Raw genomic sequence first — 22920 nt, forward strand, 5'->3', positions numbered from 1 at the left:
CGTAGCAGTGGAGTGTTAATCTGTACATAGCCACACTAATTTAACTTATTCAACTTTATTGCAGTAACAGAGTAATTGTTCCTAACAATAAAAGCAGAGTGTGTATAGGCAAGAGGATGGTCCTATCTCAGGCCAAGTCCCCTTTCCTAATGTTTCAGACCTGGGTTGGCTAGAATAGCCTTCTAGAATGTAATATTTATCCACCAGGTGTCATTATTTACCAGTTCTGGCAAGCCACTGGGCTGTCTTACTGGTGCACATGATGGTTGGGATCAAGGCTAGAGACAATATGAGATCAATCCAAATAGATTTAGGAAAGGATTAGAATGTAGCTTGGGGGGGGGTGTCTTTGAAAGACCAGTGACACCTTTCTGATCAGGTTTCCCAACCTATTGCTTCCCCTGGAAGGAGTCAGAACTTGGGTTCTCAGGAGTCACCCTGGCTTCCTGCTGCACTGTGCTGGACTCAGGTTTGTATCCCCAAGTCTAAGCAGTCTTCCTTTCAGTAAAACATGGCCTTTCTGTGCCCAACTGCCCCCCTGACTTTCCCCTCTGGCTCCTGGTTCACGTGTCTCAGGGGATAGAAAAGCACAGTAGAAAGACAAGTCATTGCTCCTTCCCAGACTGAAGGTCTCTAGAGACCCAGAGTTCAGGATACAAATGCGAGAGGTCATGGGGCCGGGAGAACAGGAAACAAGCGTGCATGGCAGCGCCTGGAGACAGGCTACCTGGATGACCGAAGTAAGAAGAGGGGCCTTGAACCCTCGTCCCCCCGCGTTCCTCTTCAGGCTGCTACCGCAAGGCAGGGGGCTGGGATGGGCGCGGTCCGGCCGTCCCGTCCTCACGCTCAGAGCCAGCCGTTGCTGGTGAAATCCAGGCGCAGCGCCTCCTCCTGGGCGGCGCTCAGCTCCCGCAAGGGGGCGCGGCAGGGGCCTCCGTAGTAGCCAAACCAGTCCATGGTTTTCTTCAGCCCCGGGATCCCGAAGCGCCGGGTCACCTGAGGAGCAGGGCCTGTTAGAAGAGACTGGGGAGTCCCCTGCACACTCACATCTGGGACCCAGACATGTGTCACTTTCAGAAAGTTAGGGTTCCCACCCTTCCCTCCCGGTAAACTAACTACCAAATCTATGACACCCAGGGTAGATTGGGAATTCAGAAGGCAGGTCGGCAGTAGAGAACACAATGCCAAAACCTAGAATGAAGGAAGGCACCTGCTTTGGTTTTAGGAGAGAAATCCGCCCCATCGGGGAGGAGAGTGGCATTCGGTCCTCAAACTGGGATGGGAGAAGGCAGCAGCGCTGTGGGTCTGGGCGGTAGAGCCTCACTGGTCTGCAGCCCAGTTCCCTGGAACCTGACCCAGGGCACACCAGGAGTGGGGAATCGGAACAGCCCAGACCTCTACTGCCCCCGCAGCAGGGTCCCTCCCCATGCACCCATAGCTCCTCCCTGACCCCAACTCCAAATGCTCTCACAGGGAAAACAATGCATCCTTGTCCGAAGAAGTTTCACTCTGTAACCTTGTATCATCAACTTATCTCTGAGCAAGTTCACTTGCCTAAAACACGAGGGTGCCGGATAACACGATCTCTAAAGTCTTTTCCATTGTAGTGGGAGATCTAACTTAAAATCATGCATGGAGTTTTACAGAAAATGAAGAATCAATTTTTTTGTGTTTAGCATAGCAACGGGTTGTTTCATGCTGATGGGAAGTGTTAGATTAATCTTTGACTACCTAAAAACTAAGAAAGTAATTATTACTTAATAAAGTTTCATTTTGAGGGAAGTAAAACCTTAGAAATATGGGCTTCATGAAGGGTAAAACTAATAAAAGAGGTTGTTTGGGGTAAAGAGGTTGGGAACCACTGTTGAATGACTGACTAATAACTATTCACCACTAGAGGCCAGTAGACTTTAGCAAACCTCCTCCCAGGCCTGGCCCCCATCCTGTTCTAATAACCTGAACATTTCACCCAAAACCTGACTAGGGTGGGAAAGACAATGGAAACAAGAAGTACCTAGAGGAAAGCTTTCTTCCACATAAGGGTCTGAAGATCTCTGATTTGCCCCTCTTCAGATGCTGAGAAAGGGTTGAACGCTTTGGAGGTAAAAACCAGGGAATATCCTAAATATAGCCGGGGCAACAGGCCGGCTGGGTGGGAGGGCAGTGGACGCACATTGTGTTCAAGCAGGGCAGGGCAATAAGGTGACATCAAGCTGCTCTTGGGGTGGCTGAGCCTACAGCCTGGGCAGCAGAAAGGTGTTCCAGGCATTCCTGAGTGTGTGCCCAGAGTTGGCACAGGATGGGGCGCAGAGTGAAGGGTAAGGCAGGATGGCATGCCAAGGGCTAGGAAGGCAGCAAGTATCCTCTCTTCCCAAAGGACAGCCCAAGCTGCTTCGTCTATCAAATTAGGAAGTAACAACATCTACCCCATGTCACAAGAATTGGATGAGAAAAATGCCACTATTAGGCCAGACCTCAAGCGGCCTGGAAACTCCTCCTCTTCCTATCCGGGTGGTCTGCAGGTTCTGGGACCTTCTCTCTCACAGGCAGATGGGAGTGGGAGAGCAGAGGTCCCACCCCAGTGGAATGTCAGAATGTATAGTACAGCCTGGGCCCTGATGGGGCTCAGCTGAAAGGCCCTCATTTCTGCAATTCTTACCCCCTGTCTGTAGCCTGTCCTATCCCAGGAGAACCTTCACATTCAGGGAAACTCGTGCTTGCCTCCTCAGCTGTCCTTTCTCTAAATCTGAGTTAATCTGTCCTTTTGAGGTAAAGATAAGCTGTGAGGGAAATCTAGAGCCCGCCCACCACTTTACCAAAGAAAACATTGCCAAGCTCCGTCTGGGACTATTGCCTCAGAGGCAAAACTCAGTCACAAGACAAATATTTAATGCAATATTTTAAAAAAATGCAAAAAAAATCCATGAGGAACAAAGTGTCAAAGCTTTAAATAAAGACAAGATCCAACAGAGCCGTGCCCTGTCATATTGTAGCCTAAGGCAAACTAATTATGTGTGCCCCTATATACATGTCTTGCATATTTTGAATGGTTAATTTTTTTCTAGAAGTAGATTTGGGAAAAAAAATTATTTTGATGTGTTTGCTTCCATTCAAGCCAGGGAAGTAAAATTCTAATAAGTTATGTTTTTGGTATAGATAAATATATATATATATATATATATATATATATATTTTTTTTTTAGAATTTTTTTTAAACAAATTTATTTATTTTTGGCTGTGTTGGGTCTTTAGTTGTGGCACACGGGCTTTGTTGCTCCGTGGCATGTGGGATCTTCCCAGCCCAGGGCTCGAACTCTTGTCCCCTGCATTGGCAGGCGGATTCTTAAACACTGCACCACCAGGGAAGCCCTAGATAAAATATTTTAAATGAAAAAAAATGCTATGAATTTTAATGTGCCTACTTTTAAATTTTTCAATATTTTTTTCCAGCTAATGTTCTAGGAGGGAAAAAAAAAATCACCATTTAGAAAACTGCTTAGAGCTTCCACTTCCAGGAAGATGGAATAGGTGTACTTTTCCTTATTCCTCCCAGTAAGTAGAACTAAAAAACCCAGGACATTATATAAAAACCAATGTAAAATTCTGAAAGGCAGAGAGAAGGAAGACCAAGTAGGAACGCTGGTACCCAAGGAACAACACGGTGCTGAGCTCCCCGGTCCAGACTGGGAGCTGAAGGAACAGTGACCCTGAAATGTCAACGAGCAGAGACAAGAAAAGCCCCACAGACACCTGTTCTCTCCATCAGCTGAGCAAGATGGAGAACTTGTAGACAGTATTCACTCTACACTAGCCAAACCCCACAGGAGAAAGCTGTGGCTCCACCCCACGCAGGCCAGCAAAGGCTGAATTGGAAGCCAGAACTTCTACCCCACACTCAGCCGTAAAGAGTGCTCCTCCCCATCCATGAGGGATGTCTCAGAAGAGGCCTAATGAGGAGAGGCAGACCTTTGACCACTGCCCAGCCTTAAGGAGGCCACCCCACCAGACACACTCAAGATTCAGTGGAAACCACACGGGTAGCAATAAGAAGGCACTTCTACTCCTTCCAGCTAGGGAGGTATCCGTAGAGGCCTAGTGTGGAGCCATTATTATTTCTAAACTCCCAAAAAAGAAATCTCCAGGACCAGATGGTTTCACTGGAGAATTGTTTTTCAATGTTTAAAAAAGACTTAACACCAATTCTCACAACCTCTTCTAGAAAACAGAAGAGGAGGGAACACTTCCCAATCAATTAATGAAGCTATTTTTACCCTGATACCAAAATCAGACAAAGACAGGAAAGAAAGAAAGAAAGAAAGAAAGAAAGAAAGAAAGAAAGAAAGAAAGAAAGAAAGAAAGAAAGAAAGAAAGAGGTGGGTGGGAGGAAGGAAGGAAGAAAGAAAAAGGACTACATATCAATATCTCTCATGAATATAGGCAGGAAAAACCCTTAATAAAATATTAGCAATGGAATTTGGCAATATATAAAAAGGGTTATACACCATGTGCAAGTGGGTTTTATCCCAGGGATATAAGTCTGGTTCAATATTTGAAAATTATTAATGTAACTTACCATATTAACAGGCTAAAGAGGGGGAAAAAATCACATGATCAAATCAATCAATGCAGAAAAATTTGACAAAAATTAAACACCCATTCATGATTTTTAAATACTCTCTGAAAACTAGAATGAGGGATAACTTCCGCAACTTGAAAAAGAGCATCTACAGAAACCTATAGCTAACATTGTCCTTAACAGTGAAAGGCTGAATGCTTTTCTTTAAGATCAGAAACAAGGCAAGGATGTCCACTCTTCCTACCTTATTCAACATAGTGCAGGAAGTTCTAGCCAGTGCAATAAGGCAAGAAAGGAAATAAAAGGTATGCAGATCAGAAAGGAAGAAATAAAACATCCCTATTTGTAGATGATATGATTGTCTATGTAGAAAATCCCAAGGAATATAGAAAAAACCTCATAGAACCCATAAGTGAGTTCAGCAAAGTCATATGATACAACATAAAGAAGCAAAAATCAACTGTTGTTCCTCTACATACTAGCAATGAACATATGAATAGTGAAATTAAAAATACAATACCATTTATAATCACTCAAAAAATATGAGCCACTTAGGTGTAAATCTCTCAAAACTTGTATAGGACTGGTTTGCCAAAAACTGCAAAATGCTAATGAAATAAATCAAAGAAGGTCTACATAAATGGAGACATACCATATTCAAGGATTTGAAGACAACACAGTAAAAATGTCAATTGTTCCCAAATTGGTGTACAGGTTTAACACAATTCCTATCAAAATTCCAGCAAGTATTTGTAGACATACACAATATTTTTCTAAAATTTATATGGAAAGACAAAGGATTTAGATTAGTTAAAACAATTTCGGGGGAAAAAAACAAAGTGGGAGGAATCAGTCTAGGTTAAAATCTTAAAATCTGATTTTAAGATTTATTACACACCTACAATAATCAAGTCTGTATGGTACTGCAGAGGGATAGATCAATGGAGAGAATAGAGAATCCAGAAATAGACCCACACAAATACACCCAACTGATTTTTGACAAAAGTGCAAAAGTAATTCAGTAAAGGAAAGATCCATCTTTTCAGCAGATGGTGCTGGAGCAAGTGGATATCTACAGGCCAAAAAAGAACAGAAAAAAAATGAACCTTGATCTAAGTCTCATACATTTTACAAAAATTAACTCAAAATGGGTCACAGCCTTGTAAAATATAAACCTTTTAGGAAAAAAATAGAAAAACTTTACAATCTAGTGCTAGGCAAAGAGTTCTTAGACTTGCACCAAAAGCATAAACATAAAAGAAAATATTGATAAATTGGACTTCCTCAAAATTAAAAACTTTTGCTCTGCAAAAGATCTGTTAAGAGAATGATAAGACAAGCTACAGACTGGGAGAAAATCTTTGCAAACCACATTTTTGACAAAGGACTAGTATCTAGAAGGTATAAAGAACTTCCAAAGCACAACAGTAAAAAAAAAAAAAAAAAAAAAATCCAAGTGGAAAATGGGCAAGAGACATAAACAGACATTTCATCTAAGAGGATATATAGATGGTAAATAAATAAGTGACAAGATGTTCAATAGCATTAGCCAGCCATCAGAAAAATGTAAATTAAAACCACAATGAGATGTCACAGCATGCCTATCAGAATGGAAAAAAAAAAAAAAAGTCACAACACCAAATGCTGGTGAGGATGCAGAGAAACTGGGCCATGCATACATTTACACTGATGTAAATACAGTATGGTACACTCACTCTGGAAAACAGTTTCTTAAAACACTAAACTTGCAAACAACATACGACCCACCAATTGTGTATTTATCCCAGAAAAATGAAAATTTATGGTCACACAAAAACCTGTTCGGAAATGTACACAGCAGCTTTTCAACCAGCTTTCCTTCACCAAGTGAAACAAGCTGTTTATGGCCACACCATGAACTACTATTCAGCAACAAAAAGGAACTATTGCTTACATGTGCCTGAATGAATCTCCAGAAAATTATGTTGAGTGAAAAAAGCAAATCTCAAAAGGTTACAGACTGAAAAAAAAAAAGATTTGTTCATAGAGTAAATAAAAAGGCTATAGGTTACCTGATTCCATTTATATAACAGTCTTGAACTGATAAAATTATAAAAATGAACATATTTGTGATTGCCAGGGGTTAAGGAGGGGGTGGGGGCAGGAGGTGAGTAGGTGTGGCTCTAAAAGGATAACACGAGGGATCCTCACGGTGCTGGAAATATTCTGTATCTTGACTGTATACATGTCAAAATCCTGGCTGTAATTTCATGCTATAGTTTTTTAAGATGTTACCATTGGGGGAAACAGGGTAATGGGTACATGGGATCTTCCTGTATTGTTTCTTATAATTTCATGTGAATCTACAATTATCCTAAAATTAAAAGTTTAATTTAAAATATGAATAAAAACATGTCTCCAGGGACACACATTTTTCTTTATGCCTCAGACTCCAATATGGCTCAGCACACTGCCTGCAATTGACAAGCATTCCACCTTGCCTCTTCTCCTTGACTGGCCCAGCACAGAGTTGGGGTACACAGTCTGACTACAGAATGGATTATTTGAAGACAGGACTTTCCTGGGAAAGCTGCGCTCTGAATACCTCCAGCCTTCCCACTCCTTTATTACTTTCAATCATTCTATTTCTCAGGATCTGGCCCCTTATAAAGCTGACATAAAGGCCCACGGTTCCCTCTCTTTAGGCAGTGCATCTCTAAGTAAGGTTCCAGGATTCCTGATGTCACACTCACCCAGGATGCTTGTCTCAATGACTGTTCCTGAGCCTAAAGGAGTAGAATTTTAACCAGCTCCCTAAATGAATTCTAATGCACACGTAAGTTTGAGAACCAATGTGGCTCGACTTTGTTCCTGAAGTCAAGATTTTCTGGGGAGGCACAAAGAGTTCCCACACTGGGATGTTCTCTAAAAGGACTTTCTGAAAGGGAAGAGACCAAGTGGGGACTCCTATGCCAGCATTGGCTCCTGTTCCAATGAGGACACAGACCACCCCCACTCTGGGTCCCTTGGCTGGGAACTCACCGCAGTGTTTGGCTCGATGAGGCGGTGCTGCAGCTTCTGGGCATCTTCCCACTGCCCTGTGAGGCAGAGTCGCTCCAGCTGGCACACCTGAGCCCCCAGGACATTGGCCAGGGCACACACGCCCCCCACAGCTCCTGCCACAGAGTAAGATGCAGAATACCAGCCAGAGCCTCTGCCTGCAGAGAATTCCAAATCCTGGTCCCCAGCACCTCTTTGTGCTGGGCAGACAGGCTGTGCATTTCTAGGCCACTGGTTAGCCACATGTGCGACATGCTCTGTGAGTTCACAGAGTACAGATGTCCAGAGAGAACATTTCCAGCATATTCAAAATAGACTCCCCCAGGCTGAGGGGCAGGGAGCAGAGCCTGAAGGCTAACTCAAGGACAGTTCCTTCCCTGCACGCCCCCCGGCCCCGCAGAGTAAAGTCCCCCCTGCCCATTGACACCTCCACGATCCTCCAATAGCCCCCGGGCTCATCAGCCCTGGAAGGGGATGGAGTGGATGGGAAGCCTTTGCTCTACTGAAATTTTATTCCCCCCAGTGAATTCAGCCTGGGACAGCGGTGAGGGAGAGGTTAGGGGAGGGGAAAGAGCGCTAGACACAGTCAGGAGACCCGGCATTTCCTCCCACTGGCTGCATAAACTTGGACAAGTCATCACCCCTCTCTGGTTCTCTTTGTTCCCATATGGGCAATGAAAACGGGCTGGCTGTGATCTCAGAGGTTCCTGCCACTTCTGCTAGCCTGTGAGTGTGATTCCAAAGCTAGTTAGGGGTGACTCAAAGCAGAGTGGCCTCAAGACTGGAGAGAGAGTAGGCATTTCAAGCTAATGCTAATATAACTCGAATGAGCTAATATAGATGCCATTTATTGAAAACCTACTATGTGCCGAGCACTATGGCAGACATAGGTCCAATGTTCTCTAATCCTCATAACACCTCCCTGCTTTGCAGAATAGAAACTCAGGCCCAGAAAGGTCATGTACCTTGCCCTGTTGGTTCTCAGTGAATAAATGGCAGAGCTCAGATTCCAGCTCAGATCCGCAACTTCCAGAGCCTGTGATATTTCCATCTACCACACTCTCAGGAATGAAGCATAAATGGGTCCCTTCTACTCTCCCCTTTAGAGACTGTGACAAGGCAGAGGGGAGCTACGCAGGACCTATACTACAAGTCAAAGTCTGCAGAGACAAGAGAGAATAGGAACCAGCATTTTCCCCTGCATTGTTGGAAAAGTAACTCAAATCTACACTCACTGGGGCTTCAGCTGAAGGGAGCAGATGCTTCCCTCCCTTCCACGGCTCAAATCCAGTCTGAACCCAAGGACCTTGACCCCAAGCAGATAAGAGCAGTTGGTCTAATGGTGACATTCCTAGGATCCTGGACTCGAACAGAGTCTGATCAGGCAGCCGAAGATCCCCAGCCCAACCCCACAGGCCTGACAATTCATTCTGGCCTGGACCCACGGAGAGAGGAAAATGTACTCCCAGACTAGTGGGAAGGGCCCCAAGGCCTCTTCCCTCAGAGAATGATTTACAAGGTAAGATTAAAGGAGCCAAATTTGTCACCTAAGCAGGGAGCTTGGGACTTAGAGCAAACTGTAGGCATCCCCCCTACAGGCCAGGGATTGTACTTGGCCACCCTCCTCTGCCCACAAGGTCACTCACAAGCACCCACTATTCAGATAAGTAAGCAGTGTGCCAGACCTCTGAGGTTTCTGAGCAGGCAGGCTGGCAAAGGCCCCCTCTACACCCAGTCCCGGCCCTCACTGTCTCTCCCAGCAGAACCCAGCTGCCTGCATATATCTTGGTCACTCATCACAGTTTGAGAGCAGGGAGAGGCCTACCCACAGCATAGCTGGCCAGCAGGAAGCCAGCCGATCCAGCCAACACCTGGAAATCCTGTCTCCTGGTCTTGTGGACAATCAGCCCGATCCTGGTCACCTGTAACGGCAAACCTGGTGTGAGAGCTGGGCCCACAGGCTCTGCCACCAGCCTGGATGGGGGCTGGGCAAGTGTGGGAGAATGAGAGCCCAGGTCCCAGAGAGATGCCTCAAAGTTCAGACGAACCCCAGAGAGCCCACAGGACAGAGGGAACCCACACAGGAGCCCAGGACTGAAGCGGGTCCCACAGCTGCCCGGAAGTTGGTAGCAGAAGAGAAGAGGAGGAGGGCGCCCCAGCCGAGAGCTGCTGCCATTCACATCACCACCGCTGTCCTTGATGCCCACGATATTCGGGTGCTGGGAAAGCGTGATCACCGCATCCACAGGCAGGTCCAGCCCCGTGTTGGCTGGGACACTGTAGAGTACCACGGGAATTGGAGACAGGTCAGCAACCTGGGGGGGACAGAGGAGAGAGGAGAGGGCAGCTGCCCCAGGCCTGAGGCGGTCCGGGCTTGGGTCTCTGCAGGGCTACCTGGACTGGCTAGAAGTCACAGTGCTATGCACCCTGACTGCAAGCACTAGTCCTGGCTAATACTTAGGAGTGTTTTCCGTGTGCCAGGCACAGTTCTAAGTCCTTTATGTTTTGATTGAATTTAGTCCTCACAACCACCCTGGAGGGAGATTCCATTATTCCTCCCATTTGGGAGGGGAGGAAACAGCAATACAGCTTGGTTAGGTCAGTCACCCACTGTCACACAGCTGGTACCTGGTGGCATCCCTCCCCTTTCCCAAAGCTGACATTCATGGGAAGTAGGCTCACCACTCTGCTCCCAGCTTCTCTCATCTCCCCTCCCCTCCCCAGGCAGCATCTCTGCCTCACCCAGCTTCCTCTTGGCCCCAGACCTCAAGCCCACACCCACCTTGGTGTAGTGGTGAATGAGGGCGGCACTGTTCATGCGGCCGCGATAGTAGAAAGGTGTCACCACCATGGCGGCGTCAGCCCCGACCTGGGCCATGCTCACCGTCATCTCCACCGTGGCCTGAGTGGCTGCAGGAGGAAGGAGGAAGTCTTCCCTACAGGCCGCGGTGGGCGAGGGCAGGAGGCAGAGGACTGGGCTAGGACCCTGGGGCAAGCAAGGGGCGCAGTGCAGAAGAAACAGAGCAAGCGCTAGACCGGACCCAGCCCCAGGTCAGGGAGCCTGCCCCTGCCCCCAGCAGCTACCGCCAGGGCCGGGGCATTAAGGCCTCACACTCGCAGCCCGAGCCGGCTAGCAGGAGCTTGTCCCTGGGCAGGGCCTGGCGCACGCGGCTCACCACCTCCAGGCGCTCACTGCTGGTCAGGAAGGGGAACTCGCCATTGGAGCCCTGGACCACGAAGCCTGCAAGAGAGGCGACACCTTCCCACGTGCTTGTGAAAAAGCAGCTGTTGGACTTATGCTCACCCAGGCTCCTACCTCCCCGACACCACAGTTTATCACACATTTCCTTCCCATCTTTGTCCTGATGCAGGCAGAGCGTTCTACCCAGTTGCGGTGACAGGGTTCACACCATTTTTCTTTGTTTTAATGAGATATTTTAGGCATGCCAAAAAGAATAGTTAATAATAGAATCCACATCGGTGTACCCAGCACCCACGACACCCGCCCCCCACCCTGTCACCCTCCTCTTCCTCATCTCTGGCGTGTCTCAAGTGGTTATTGTTCCCATTCATGTCTTTATACCCTTGAAACATACATCTGGACCCATAAACAATCTATAAGATGGGTTTTGCCATTTAAAACTTTATAGAAATGGAATCACACTTACATAACATTCTGCAGTTTGCCATTTTTGCTCACCATTGTGTTTTGTACCTTGGCCACAGCAGTACAGGGAGCTCTGATTCATTCACTTTCATTGCTGTATAATATTCTCTTGTGAAGTTAGACCACAATTTACTTTTCATTCTCCCTTTGACGACATTTAGAATACATCCTAATTTTGCTATTACAGACAATGCTGAAACAAACACGTTTAAAAGTTTCTCTCAGTTTAGATACTTAGGCATGTAAAGGCTGAGTCGCATGTAAATGCATCTTCACGTGCCAAAATTCTAATTAGCCAGCTCATACCCCAGCAGCACATAGAAAAAACTGTTAGTGCTCATCCACACCAATACTGAGTATTGTCAGAACTAATTTTTGCCAATTTTCTGGGTGGAAAATGACATCTCATTATTTTATTTTGCATTTTCCGTTTTTAACCATCATCTGTGAGATTTTTTTTTTTTTTTTTTTTTTTTTTTGTGGTACGCAGGCCTCTCACTCTTCTGGCCTCTCCCGTTGTAGGGCACAGGCTCCAGATGAACAGGCCCAGCGGCCATGGCTCACGGGCCCAGCTGCTCTGTGGTATGTGGGATCTTCACAGACCAGGGCACGAACCCATGTCCCCTGCATCGGCAGGCAGACTCTCAACCACTGCGCCACCAGGGAAGCCCCCATCTGTGAGATTTTTTTTTTTTTTTTTTTTTTTTTTTTTTTGCTTTACGCGGGCCCCTCACTGTTGTGGCCTCTCCCGTTGCGGAGCACAGGCTCTGGACGCACAGGCTCAGCGGCCATGGCTCACGGGCCCAGACGCTCCGCGGCATGTGGGATCTTCCCGGATCGGGGCACGAACCCGTGTCCCCTGCATCGGCAGGCGGACTCTCAACCACTGCGCCACCAGGGAAGCCCCATCTGTGAGATTTTTAACTTTAGCAGTTAAAGGTGTCAACCCTTTTATATCCATGAGAGACCAGTAGAATTGATGCTCTTCAGCTGAATCTAAATGGAATGTTAAACCCTTTTCCTCTCAGCTTGTTTTGTTTTACTTTCTCTTTCCTGCTCTTTCTCCTCTCCATTCCATTTCAAATTTTTTTCTTAAATACAGCATACAATAAACGAAGATTATTAATAAATAGAAGACCGTTTGGGAGGAAGGAAAGAAAAGAAACCCAGGGGCAATGTTAGTATACAAAATCCCTGCCATACAGTTCTGATGGGCCAGAAATTTGATTTGGAGCTTCCTGACAGTCAAAGCTAAAAGGGAAATGTGGTCAGCTGACAGATATGTAGAAATCAAGATAAAGCAAAGCAGCTGCCCAGGAGAAACACAGAGTTTCCTGGCACTGGGACAAAGAGAGATTGTTCCTGTGAGTCATCCTTAAGGGGACACAGTGTGATGGGGAGACAACTTTACACCACAAACCTTTCTCTGTGCTGTTCACTCTACCATTAAAGTCCACTGAGTGGGTTGCCAGAAGAGCTCACTGGATACTTAGCATATTTCCCCCAGTTTTTTGCCTTGGTAACATCGCAGGGAACATCTTGAGGCAAATAGATTTTGGCTTCTGTTGGATTGCCTCCTCAGGATCAACTCCTCCGTGTCAGGCTAGGGGCCTATGGTAGGAGCCTCCTTCTGTCTTGCTCCATAAGGCCACAGTGATTTCCCAGTGCATCACCCCACTTGCAGAGTTGCCAACCCCAGAGGGGGCTCCAATCCAGCCACGATTGGACCAGCACCCTCTGGCTAAGAATTTAGAGATCAGGCTCTTGCCAGTGCCTCTGCAACATTTCCTGCCAGCCCCCTGGAAGGGGGCTTCTTGCTTCAGACATGTCTCCAGACACAGTCACTCACTCCCAAGTCCCCTTTCATTCTGGTGGTCAGTTCCAGAAGCCTCCAGTCCCCACAGTTGGACTTGGCCTAAACAGCAGGACAGCTGGGTCTTGAGCTGTCCTGGGTGGGCAAAGCAGGCCCCTGTGCTCAAGACTCCTAGTGGCTTCTCCTCATTTCATTTAAGGGAGCATCCGACCCGGGCCTGACTCCCAAGAAGGAACAGTTGCCAGGCTAGGGGAGAGGAAGTGTGATAGAGTCAGACAAGCGCTGGACTCCAGTCCCTCTGGCTACTGGGCAAGTCACATCACTCTCTGAGACCCCATTTCCTTTTCTTTGGGACGACAATAAAGCCACTTCAATCCTACCATATAGGGCTGTCTTAAAGGCTCAAATGAGAAAATGTACGAGAAAGAAAGCACTTTGAAGTCTGTGAACTGATACTGCCAAGACCCCCCTCCTTCTCCTTGACCAGACGTCCAGTTTCAGGCCTAATGTGCCACTGTGGTGTAGAGGTGGGGCTAAAGGAGAGGAAAAGGCCAGGGTTCCAGATGGGTGGGGAGTGAGGAAAGTGAGCGGTGGGGAAGCAGGCAGCAGCACAGTAGGGTTGTCAGAACCCAGGTTTAACTCCCAGTGTGGCCCCTCGCCAGCTCTGAGACCTTGGGCAAATGGTTTAACCAAACCTCAGCTTCCCCAACTGAAAAATGGGGGTAATATTGGTGCCCTTTTCAAGATTTGTGAAGTTTCAATGAGATATTATTTGTAAAGTGCTTAGAATAGCTAGAACCTGGCATTCAATATGTTAGCTGTAATCATTATATTAGTCAGAGGAGAGCTCAAGCCTTAAGTCAGGAGGGTGGCAACTTTCAGTCTGAGGAGGGGGAGGATGGCTGGTATGGGACGAGAGGCTGCACTCAGGAACCTCTCAGGCCCCCTCCAGCTCTAAGAGGAAAGAGGCTCATTTCAGAAGCTTCTTTCCCTTGCCCCCATGGTTATTCTGGCTGCTCTGGAGAACCAGAAAGGCATGGTAAGGGGAGTAGGTAGGGGCTGAGGACACACAAGCAACAGGGTGATTTACTGTGGCCAAAAGGAATCACAGTCTCTTTTATGTAAGGAGTATCCCCAGTCAGTGTTATGCCCCTTGGCCCATCATCATTGCCACCTCCTCCGAGAAGTCTTCCTGGGATCAAGCCTTCACTGGACATCTCTCCTCTGAACTTCCATTACCTATTCCTTGTCCTTCCCTGCTGCCTACTCAAAACTGCACAGAGATCCTCAGAACCCTTCAATCTGCCCAACCCCCACCTGTTGGGACTTGGCAAAATTTCTCAAACTGGCCTCTGCCGTGAAATGAGGAAATTGGATGGGACAGTCTCCTAAGTTCTCTTTGCCTTGAGGCTTTGGAGTCATTTTTCGGGCTTTTCCTCCTCCCTTTTGCCTATCTCTGAATGTTTCCCTCCAGCCAAACTGACTGTCAGAGTCCCCAGACACACTGCCATCATCCTGCCTCTACACCTTTGCTCCTGTACCTTTCTCTCTGCCCAGAACACCTCCCTAGTTGCAGCCCCTCAAATGCTGCAAGAACCACGAAGCCTTTCCCTAATCCCCCTCTCCCTTGTGCTCCATAGCATTTTGTCCTTGCCCAGCACTTGCCCTACCTTGTCTAGAAGCATCGAGATCAAAGATGGTGTCCTCCTCATTTTGGCCTCCTTCGTGATACCCAGCACACTGCCTGTTGACACGTGCGTTGATAATTTGTTGTATAAAAGAAAAATTGTCCCAAACCTGGTCTAGGGCAGAACTTTTTTGCATGATGTAATTCATAACCTCCCACTAGGAAGAAATGAAAGTTCCTGATGAAAAGCTTAAGCAATTTCCTAATGAGCTTTAATGGAATTAAGCCTTGATCTGAGAAACCAGCTACTCTCCCAGCGGACTCTCAGACAAGAGTCTAGTGACTGTTAACCTCTCTTCTTTCTATCTAGTCTAACAATGATTTAACCATTCTCTTTTCTTATAAAAATATCCTTACCAAGAGTATATACTTGAGTTGGCTGCTTAGAAGCAATTTTCCTTGCAGCACAACTGTAATAAAACTTTGATATCACTCTTAACTAAATTGCCTGAAAACTTTTTTGACTTTTAATTTGAACTACTTTCCAATTTACAGGAAAGTTGCAAAAATGGTACAGGGCATTTCCATACATCCCTCCCCCAGCCCCCACTGATGACAACATCTTACCTAACTAGAGTACAATGATCAGAACCAGAGACTTAACACTGGTACAATACTAACTACAGACTTTATTTGAATTTTGTCAGTTTGAAACTTTTTAAAAGTTAAGATTCCAAAGTCATAATTAGCTAATCTGAAATTTTATGTAATAAGTTTTAAATAAGGGATTTAAGGTCTTCCAGATAAATGCATGCATTTTAACAATCACTTGCAGAAGCCAAACCTCACTGCTCTCGCTTTCCATCTAATTAGCAGCTTCCAACATTTTCCAGTATGATTGACCCCATTTTTTTCCAATTAAGATTTTTATTATGAAGTACTTTTTTTTTTTTTTTTTTTGGCCGCACTGTGCGGCATGGGGGATCCTAGTTCCCCAACCAGGGATCTTACCTGCGCCCCCTGCAGTGGAAGCGTGGAGTTTCAACCACTGGACCGCCAGGGAAGTCCCTATTATGAAGTCCCTATATTTAAATACACACACACACACACACACACACACACACACACATCAACATTTATATAAAGTCCCTCATTATTAATGTCAAAAATATTCAAATACTCCCAACTATGCTCCATAAAATCAATTGACAACATTTAGGGTGTTTATAGATTTACCCATCCTTTGCAATGATTCTGGACACCTTCTTCCTGGAGTTGGAGGCCCAGAGATTGGGAACCACTGGTAAATCCATGAGAGATGCAAATGGTAAGAAATTTCTACGTAAAGGAGACACTGGAGGTTAGACAGTGCCATGTCGCTGACTCCTCTCAAGTTTCATGGGGGAGACAGCTGCCTCCCGTTAACTCTCTAACTGGGGGTCACTGCTTGCTCCAGAAATGGCTTTGTGAAACCCAGGAAGAGGAGGCAAGGAGAGTCCCAGGCTTGCCGGAGGGCACAGTGAGTGTCAGGACATGTGGGAAGAGGACAGGGATAAGTATAAGAGAGATAGACCCATTGAGGGATGGTGGGCATTGGACTCAGGGGCAGCACAGGGCAGAGATTCGGGGTACGGGCTTTGGAGTCAGGCCAAGCTGGGCTCTGACCCCAGCAACGTCACTTACTGTCTAGGCCGTCTCAGGAAAATGACACCTCTGAGCCTCACCTACAAAATGGAGATAACATAATCCCTTCCTCATGGGGCTGTGCCGTAACACAACACAGAGCATGGCGTATACTAAACACAAAGACAGGCGGGCGGAGCTACTGGTAGTACCCATCCTACGACAGTTTACTGCAGCAGAGGCAGCCCCAGCAAGAGCAGCACGAACAAGAAGAGAGAGCAGGGCTTCCCTGGTGGCGCAGTGGTTGAGAGTCCGCCTGCCGATGCAGGGGACACGGGTTCGTGCCCCGGTCCGGGAGGATCCCGCATGCCGCGGAGCGGCTGGGCCCGTGAGCCATGGCCGCTGAGCCTGCGCGTCCGGAGCCTGTGCTCCGCAATGGGAGGGGCCGCGACAGTGAGCGGCCCGCGTACCGCAAAAAAAAAAAAAAAAAGAAGAAGAAGAGAGAGCATATCGCACAGTAGCTCTGAAGGTAGGCGGTGGGGAGGCACCAATACGGATCCCAGTGCGGGCAGGGAGAGGGCGGTAGTACACAGGGTGACCTACATCCCACCCCTGCTTACTTCCTGGCTTCTCAAAGCCTGTCTCTCCCCACTCCTCCCAACTCCCGGCTGCTCCTTCCTTCCTTGGCAGCCGCAGGTCGGTGGCGGTTGAGCCCCCTGGAGATTCCCCACGCCCAGAAACTGAGACCCGGGCGGCTGATTCATGGAGTCTCGAATCAGCCCACTCGAAGAGGACTGTGGGAGGAGGAACCCTCTCCCCAGAGGCCCGCCCAGACCTGGGGCTGGCCACAAAGCCCTCAGACTCAGAGTGAGGGTATACAAGGCTTTATTGGCTCAGTTCCAGGCAGCTGGCATCAGCGCGGTGCTCTCGGCTGCTCCTGGGATCTGCCTCGTGCATCTTCTCTTGGTGGGTCTTCCGTGGCCTGCGAGTCTGTCTCAGCTGCTTCAATTTCCCCCAGCTCTCCCTCCATCAGGGGCCATCAGTGGCAGACCCCGCTCACAGAATCCAAGGGGCCTGGGACCCCTGTGAGGGCCTGACGAAGAAGGGATTTGAGCAGCATCTGGGCCACAGAGTTTGTCCCATCGGAGAGATGGACCACATAGGATGCCTGTGATTGTGTGCCAGCCCTGTGGGGGGAAGGGGCATCTCCATCTGTGGTTAGGTGGCTTTAAAGGGCTGGTAGGCCTGGCGGCTGCGGTTCAGCAGGGTGTAGCACAGGTGGCTCGGGTGGCTCGGATAACCCTGGTGGCCATGGTGGCAAGGGCTATGGAAGGTGTGCGTGTGGTTGGCACCAGCTGTGGCGTTTTCCTGCCGGGTGAGGAAATTCCCTTTCAGCTTCATCTCCACCTCCTCGAGGGCCTTCAGCTCCTCCTGGGTGATGTCCTTGGACTCCAGGTGGCCTGAGTTCTGGCAAGCCGTGGCACGCCGCAACATGGAGATAGCCAGCTGCTGCCCCTTGGCGTCAATCTCCTTGGTACAGGCAGCCACGGCGGCCCACGTGGCCTCATCTGTGGACGAGGATTTCCCAGACTCCTTGTGGGTCTCTTTGGTCACTGAGGTCCCAGACATCCTCTGCTTGCTGGTCAAGGGCTCCCGGTGAAGAGCCGTGCCCTCTTCTCCTTGCCTCGTGGTGAAGGTCTCTACACGAATCGTGGTGCTGGCCTCCCCGCTGCCGCTCTCAGGCTGGGCAGCAGCACCGCTGCTGCAGGCCCCGGCACTGTGGCTGCAGGTGGGGTTGCTGCCGGCAGCCAGCTTCTCTTCGGAAAGACAGCTAAAGTGCGATTTGATCCAGCTCTCCTTCCTTGCTTTTTCGCTTTCTGGTGGCTGTTGCTCGTCTTGTGCAGTCTCAGAATCTGTCTTCCTTCTCCTCTTCCTCTGCATCCACAACAGGAGGCCTCCACCTCCAAATAAGAGGGCGGTCCCCAGCACCACCCTGCATGATGGTTGTTGGATGAGCTCCAAGAAGGTCTCCAGGACCCCACGCCAGGCGGGCAGAGCTAAGAGCACACTGGGAGTGGGGGAAGCCCAGATGGTATGGCTTATGCTTGAAAGGACAGGCTCCCCAAGGTTGTCTGGCAGGCAGGCCCCCCCACCGTTGTGCCCTCCCTAGGATGCCCCTCCCACCTCAGCAATGAACCCCATTGTGAGGAAGGTGGTTGAGGGGCGGGGCGGGGAGAGGTCACAGGATCCTTGCTTTATCACTTCCTATCTTCCTATCCTATCTTTATCACTTCCACTTTCCAGCCCATTCCTGTCAGACTAGAGTCTGACAGGCATGGGCTGAGGCCTGGGACCTTTCTCCCACCCTGACAGCTGTCCCCAAGGTCAGTGGAAGTGTAGCTTCCCCAATTCTGAGTCCCTTCTGCCTCCTGCTTGTGACCTATTCTGCAACTCAGGCCTTCTTATCCTCCAGTCTTTGGTTTCTCTTCCTCCCCATCTGATGGCACCCAAGGGGCAGAAGCTGCTGGGTCAAGCTGGCCATGGTTGAAAGACCCCCTTGGCTGGGCTGGCATCCATTCCTGGCTGCCTAAGGCTAGTGTCTCCCTCCATGAAGGGCCTAGCCCCACTGGCAGCTCAGTGCATTCCATCCCCACTTACAGCCCCCAGCCCCATAACAGAGAGGGTCCAGAAGACAAAGGGGTCCAGAAAGGAGCTCATTCTGGAATAACGTGAGGTCACAACTGGGGGGAAGACAAGCAGTAGGCTGAGAAGGCAGAATACATAGGACAGGAGGCTTCAGCCCGTCCCAGATCCCTGGGGCCATTGCAGGATGGGGGCTGCTACCTCTTGGCTTAGTGATGCACCTGCAAATCCAGAATTTGCCCCCAACTCCCCTGTAAGTGGGCACAGTTCAGGTTATGAGTGGGTGGGCCAGCTGGCCAGGCTCTCTGTGGGTACAGATACCTGAGAGTCTGACCGTCAATCCCAAGTTATACCCAGGGCCTCTCAGGGCAGAAACAGGCCTGGGCCACTCCCAGAGGCATATAACACATTTTTCATTGCCAAATAGGAATATAAAAATTGTGATATTTTAAACAAAATATTTTATTTAACGAACTAATGGCTTTAATATACACAAAATATTATACCTTATCACAAGAAACCATAGTCTTTCCTTCTTAATAAGGGAATAAGACAGTAGCTTAAGGTTTTCTGGGAAACATCATCTCCCTGATTCTGCTGGAGTAACTCCGGGGTCATCCACTAACCTCATTTGGAAATAACAATTCAAAGTTCATCTCTGAGGTTGTTTGTGGGTGTGAGTTCAGGGACCAATGGCCCTTCTGCAAAAACCCTTCTCTCTGGTCTCCGGTTATAAGTTTTATTTAAAAAGAATACTCTTTATTCAAATAATAAGTACAAATTAACTATGCTGGAAAAAAATAAGTAAATAATAAATAGAGCTGCACAGTTTCAGGCATTGCCTTTCAGAAGAATCTCTTAACTCTTCACTGATTCATCAAGGGCAGGTTCCCATCTCCTCTTTGGAGGACCTTTAACTCATTGCAGGAGGCCCTGGCAATGTGATATGTGATGGTTCCCTCCCCTGCCCCTGAGTTTGGGCTGCAAAAGGGGGTGAGGATCCAGCAAGAGAGACATAGATTTTCGCGCTAGAGTGGCTCACTGGCTGCTCCCTTCCCAGGCATCCTGGCTGCATCCTGGGAGCTGTGACTGGGCGCTATGGCCCAATGTTATCTGTGCCAGGACCTCAGGTTTGGGTTCCTTGGGAGGACTAGGTTGAATGCTGTGGCCCAGTTGCCATTCTAAAATGAGGAAGCCGGATCAGAGAGGTTCAGTGATTTTTCCAAGGTCGCCGTAACTGGCAGAACCAGAACTCCTACAGGTCTTCTAACTCCAGGTGTTGGGCTCTTCTACACAGTGCCACACCCCGCCATGTGCTGGGGGTAAGAGAGAGCTGAGGTAGGAGCTGGCGCCTGCGTAGTTTACCAGTGGCCAGCCTGCCAAACCCTCTGCAGCCTGTGCTCCTAGGCACCCCTGTCCCCACTGCAGCAGTGAGTTGGGGGGAGGGGGAAGGAAGGGTCCAGAGAAGAGCCTGGGGCGCAGGCAGACACTGGATGCAAAGTCTACCCTCCCCACCCCCGGCACTAGGGTGTCCTTGAACCGGGGAGGTGAAGCAGAGTCTTCGCTTAGAGATTCAAGGAGCTTCTCACTTTGCTTCAAGAGACCCGGGCCTCAGCCCAAACCTTCGGGCGCCAATGGGCTGAGCCCCAGCAGAAATGTACTTAGAGTTTGTGTCACTGCTCAGTGTGGACGTCCACAGGGCATTCACTGTCTGCTAGGGAAGGTTCACATCGCCTCAGCACTGAGATACGAATGGGGTCTCAGTCAGGCCAGCGGGCACTGTCACAATGCGGCTCTGCCCGCAGTGGCGATCATACTGTCATTCTAATCATCGTTATCATTGGAATCCACACCTTCTAATGTACATCGCCCTTCACAATTTACAGCATGCTTTCACTTGCATTCTCTCAGATGCTTCTCCCCACCCTCCTATGATGTGGCCATTGTTACATCCACGTGTCAGATGGGGAAACTGAGCTTTAGAGAGATTTATCTCACAGCTAAGTCAGTGGTCGAGCTGTGGTTTGAATCCAGAGTGCACGTTCCCAACTGCTCCACTGCATCACCCCAGTCGGAACCACTCCATTTCCAAGTAGGTGCCCATCAGGGTCTATTTATTAGAATCTGGCCTAGCGACTCATCAGTCAGTGCAGTGGAGTGAAACCGAGCATGGCTGTGCAGTCAGACCTGAGCTCAAATCCCAGCTCAGCCATTTATTAGCTGAGTGACCTTGGGCAAGTGACCTCGTCACTCTGAGCCCCAGCTTCCCTTCTGTGAAATGGGGCTATTGAGAGCACCGCCTCAGTCAGGGAACGGTCACGGGTGATGGATGAGGTTGGGCAGGGCAGGATGGGCAGAATTTGCCACTTCTTTTATCTTCATTCATCGTGCCTGTGGCTGTGTCGTGTGCTGAATGTCACAAATATGATCTGGTCCCTGATCTCAGAGAGGGGAGGCCCATGTGTAACAGGGGAAATGAGTCAGAGGATCCAGGACAGGAATTAATTTGGCCGAGGGAGGCTTTGCCCAGAAGAGAGTGTGCAAACAAGGCTTTGAGGGAGATGAGCCCGCTGGCAGGGCTGCCACGTGACACCCTGCTACCCTCACATCTGCACAAAGTGGCTGGTTGACAAAGGCTTTCACACCCATTATCTAGTTTGAGCCTCACAATAACGCTGGGCTAAGAACTTCAACAGTTTACAGCTGGGGAAACTGAGGCAGAGGAGATTCAATCCAAGACCACAGGCCAGCAGTTAGCTTCCTGCCTGTCTCCTGACTCCAGACCAATGCCCCCTGTTCCTCTTCCGTAATAAAATGACTCCCAGGGTACCCGACTGACGAAGAGCACCTCGAAAGAGCCTGTGTACCCTCCTCTGGTTGCTGGCTGAGGAGACCAAGGTCATTCACATCTCCCCAACTCCCACAGCGGACAGACCCCACTTACCTCGGAAGGGAAGGGTGCCCAGTTTGTGCAGATTCTCCTCCAGTTTCCCATAGTCCACCTCGGCCGTGGCAGTGAAGGGGGTGGTCACAGGGGGGTAGATGCCTGAGATGTCCACCTTCCTCCCCTCCCTTGAGGCCCAGCCCCCCATGGGGCTGGACAAGGCCCTGCTCAGCCCCTGCCTCACAGAGGACCAGACTCGGGGGCCCAGCATCTCCACAGGAGGCTCAAAGCCCAGCTGGTCTCTGCCCCCGAGGGATGCTGAGTTTGGACTCCTTCCTACCCCAGTTAATGATCAATGTGTCTGGTTAAAAATTTGCCGCTCCCTGACTTGTTGGCCTTCAGGCAGGCCTGGGCTGGGTGTTTCCAGGGTCAGAGGCTAGGCCTGTTGGCTCCAGGGAGGTCTTCCCTCCCCATGGGGAGCAGCTGGAGAAATGCCACAACCCAGTGTCCCTGTGGCCAGACGGAGGACTGGTTCCTGGGGCTCTTACACAAAAGGGTGCCTCCAGTGGGGCCCGGCCCTCCTCCCACAATCCCCAGCCCCAAAGTCAGGAGCCAGGCTGGCTTCCCGGCTTCCGCTTGGCAGTTGCGAGCTTGGCGGAGCCGATTGGCTGAGCCGGCCCTTCCCTGTGGGAGGCGAGGCTGGCTGGATGAGGCCTGTCATCTGCTGCCCGCAACTGCCCCACTCCCCTGCCAAGCTCCTCCCACCAAGCCTGCCACGTGACAGGCCCCTGCTGGTCACACACAGCCCCACGGGACAGCTGTCGCCAGGAGGGGACCCCAGGACAAGTGCCCTGGGAAGCTGATCCACACTGGGACTTGGGAAGTGGGGTGGCAGGAAAGAAGCAAAAAGAGGCCTTGTTAGGAAAAGCAGCAGGGCTGGCTCAGGGGGGCCAACGGGCTCCAAGTTCCCCTCTTGCCTGAGCCCGCCCTTGCCCCCAGTCTTCCTTCATTCCTAAATATTTCAGTCACAAATAAATAGAAATGAACA

The 22920-nt window shown here is 49.2% G+C and overlaps 1 protein-coding gene across 16 annotated transcripts; it reads right to left on the minus strand.

Moving 5' to 3' along the window:
* Positions 1-39: 39 nt before the first annotated feature.
* Positions 40-22551, minus strand: HOGA1 (4-hydroxy-2-oxoglutarate aldolase 1). Of its 16 annotated transcripts, none has more exons than XM_060101165.1 (7): positions 21933-22551; positions 10728-10856; positions 10398-10525; positions 9696-9930; positions 9441-9537; positions 7598-7773; positions 40-1023 (listed from the first exon to the last, which is right to left on the minus strand). In XM_060101165.1, the coding sequence occupies exons 1-7, from the start codon at positions 22141-22143 to the stop codon at positions 434-436; spliced, it is 1566 nt and encodes a 521-aa protein (XP_059957148.1). In that variant the 5' UTR covers positions 22144-22551; the 3' UTR covers positions 40-433. The 16 variants fall into 16 exon arrangements, with proteins under 16 accessions (XP_059957148.1, XP_059957166.1, XP_059957193.1 ...); XM_060101183.1 differs by having other exon boundaries at positions 40-1010; positions 7598-7731; positions 9445-9537; positions 9664-9930; XM_060101210.1 differs by having other exon boundaries at positions 40-1010; positions 7598-7731; positions 9445-9537; positions 9796-9930; positions 21933-22550.
* Between the last annotated feature and the right edge of the window lie 369 nt (positions 22552-22920).

Source organism: Mesoplodon densirostris, chromosome 1, assembly GCF_025265405.1.
Source record: "Mesoplodon densirostris isolate mMesDen1 chromosome 1, mMesDen1 primary haplotype, whole genome shotgun sequence".
Taxonomy (NCBI): domain Eukaryota; kingdom Metazoa; phylum Chordata; class Mammalia; order Artiodactyla; family Ziphiidae; genus Mesoplodon; species Mesoplodon densirostris.

What these genes read in the sequence shown, in the direction of transcription:
- HOGA1 (XM_060101165.1), bottom strand. Translation starts at nt 22,143, where the DNA reads ATGCTGGGCCCCCGAGTCTGGTCCTCTGTGAGGCAGGGGCTGAGCAGG. An exon ending in GGGCACCCTTCCCTTCCGAG is followed by an intron (nt 10,857 to 21,932) that starts GTAAGTGGGGTC and finishes CCTCTCTTGCAG; the next exon opens with GCTTCGTGGTCCAGGGCTCC. An exon ending in GCTGGCCAGCTATGCTGTGG is followed by an intron (nt 7,774 to 9,440) that starts GTAGGCCTCTCC and finishes AATTCTCTGCAG; the next exon opens with GCAGAGGCTCTGGCTGGTAT.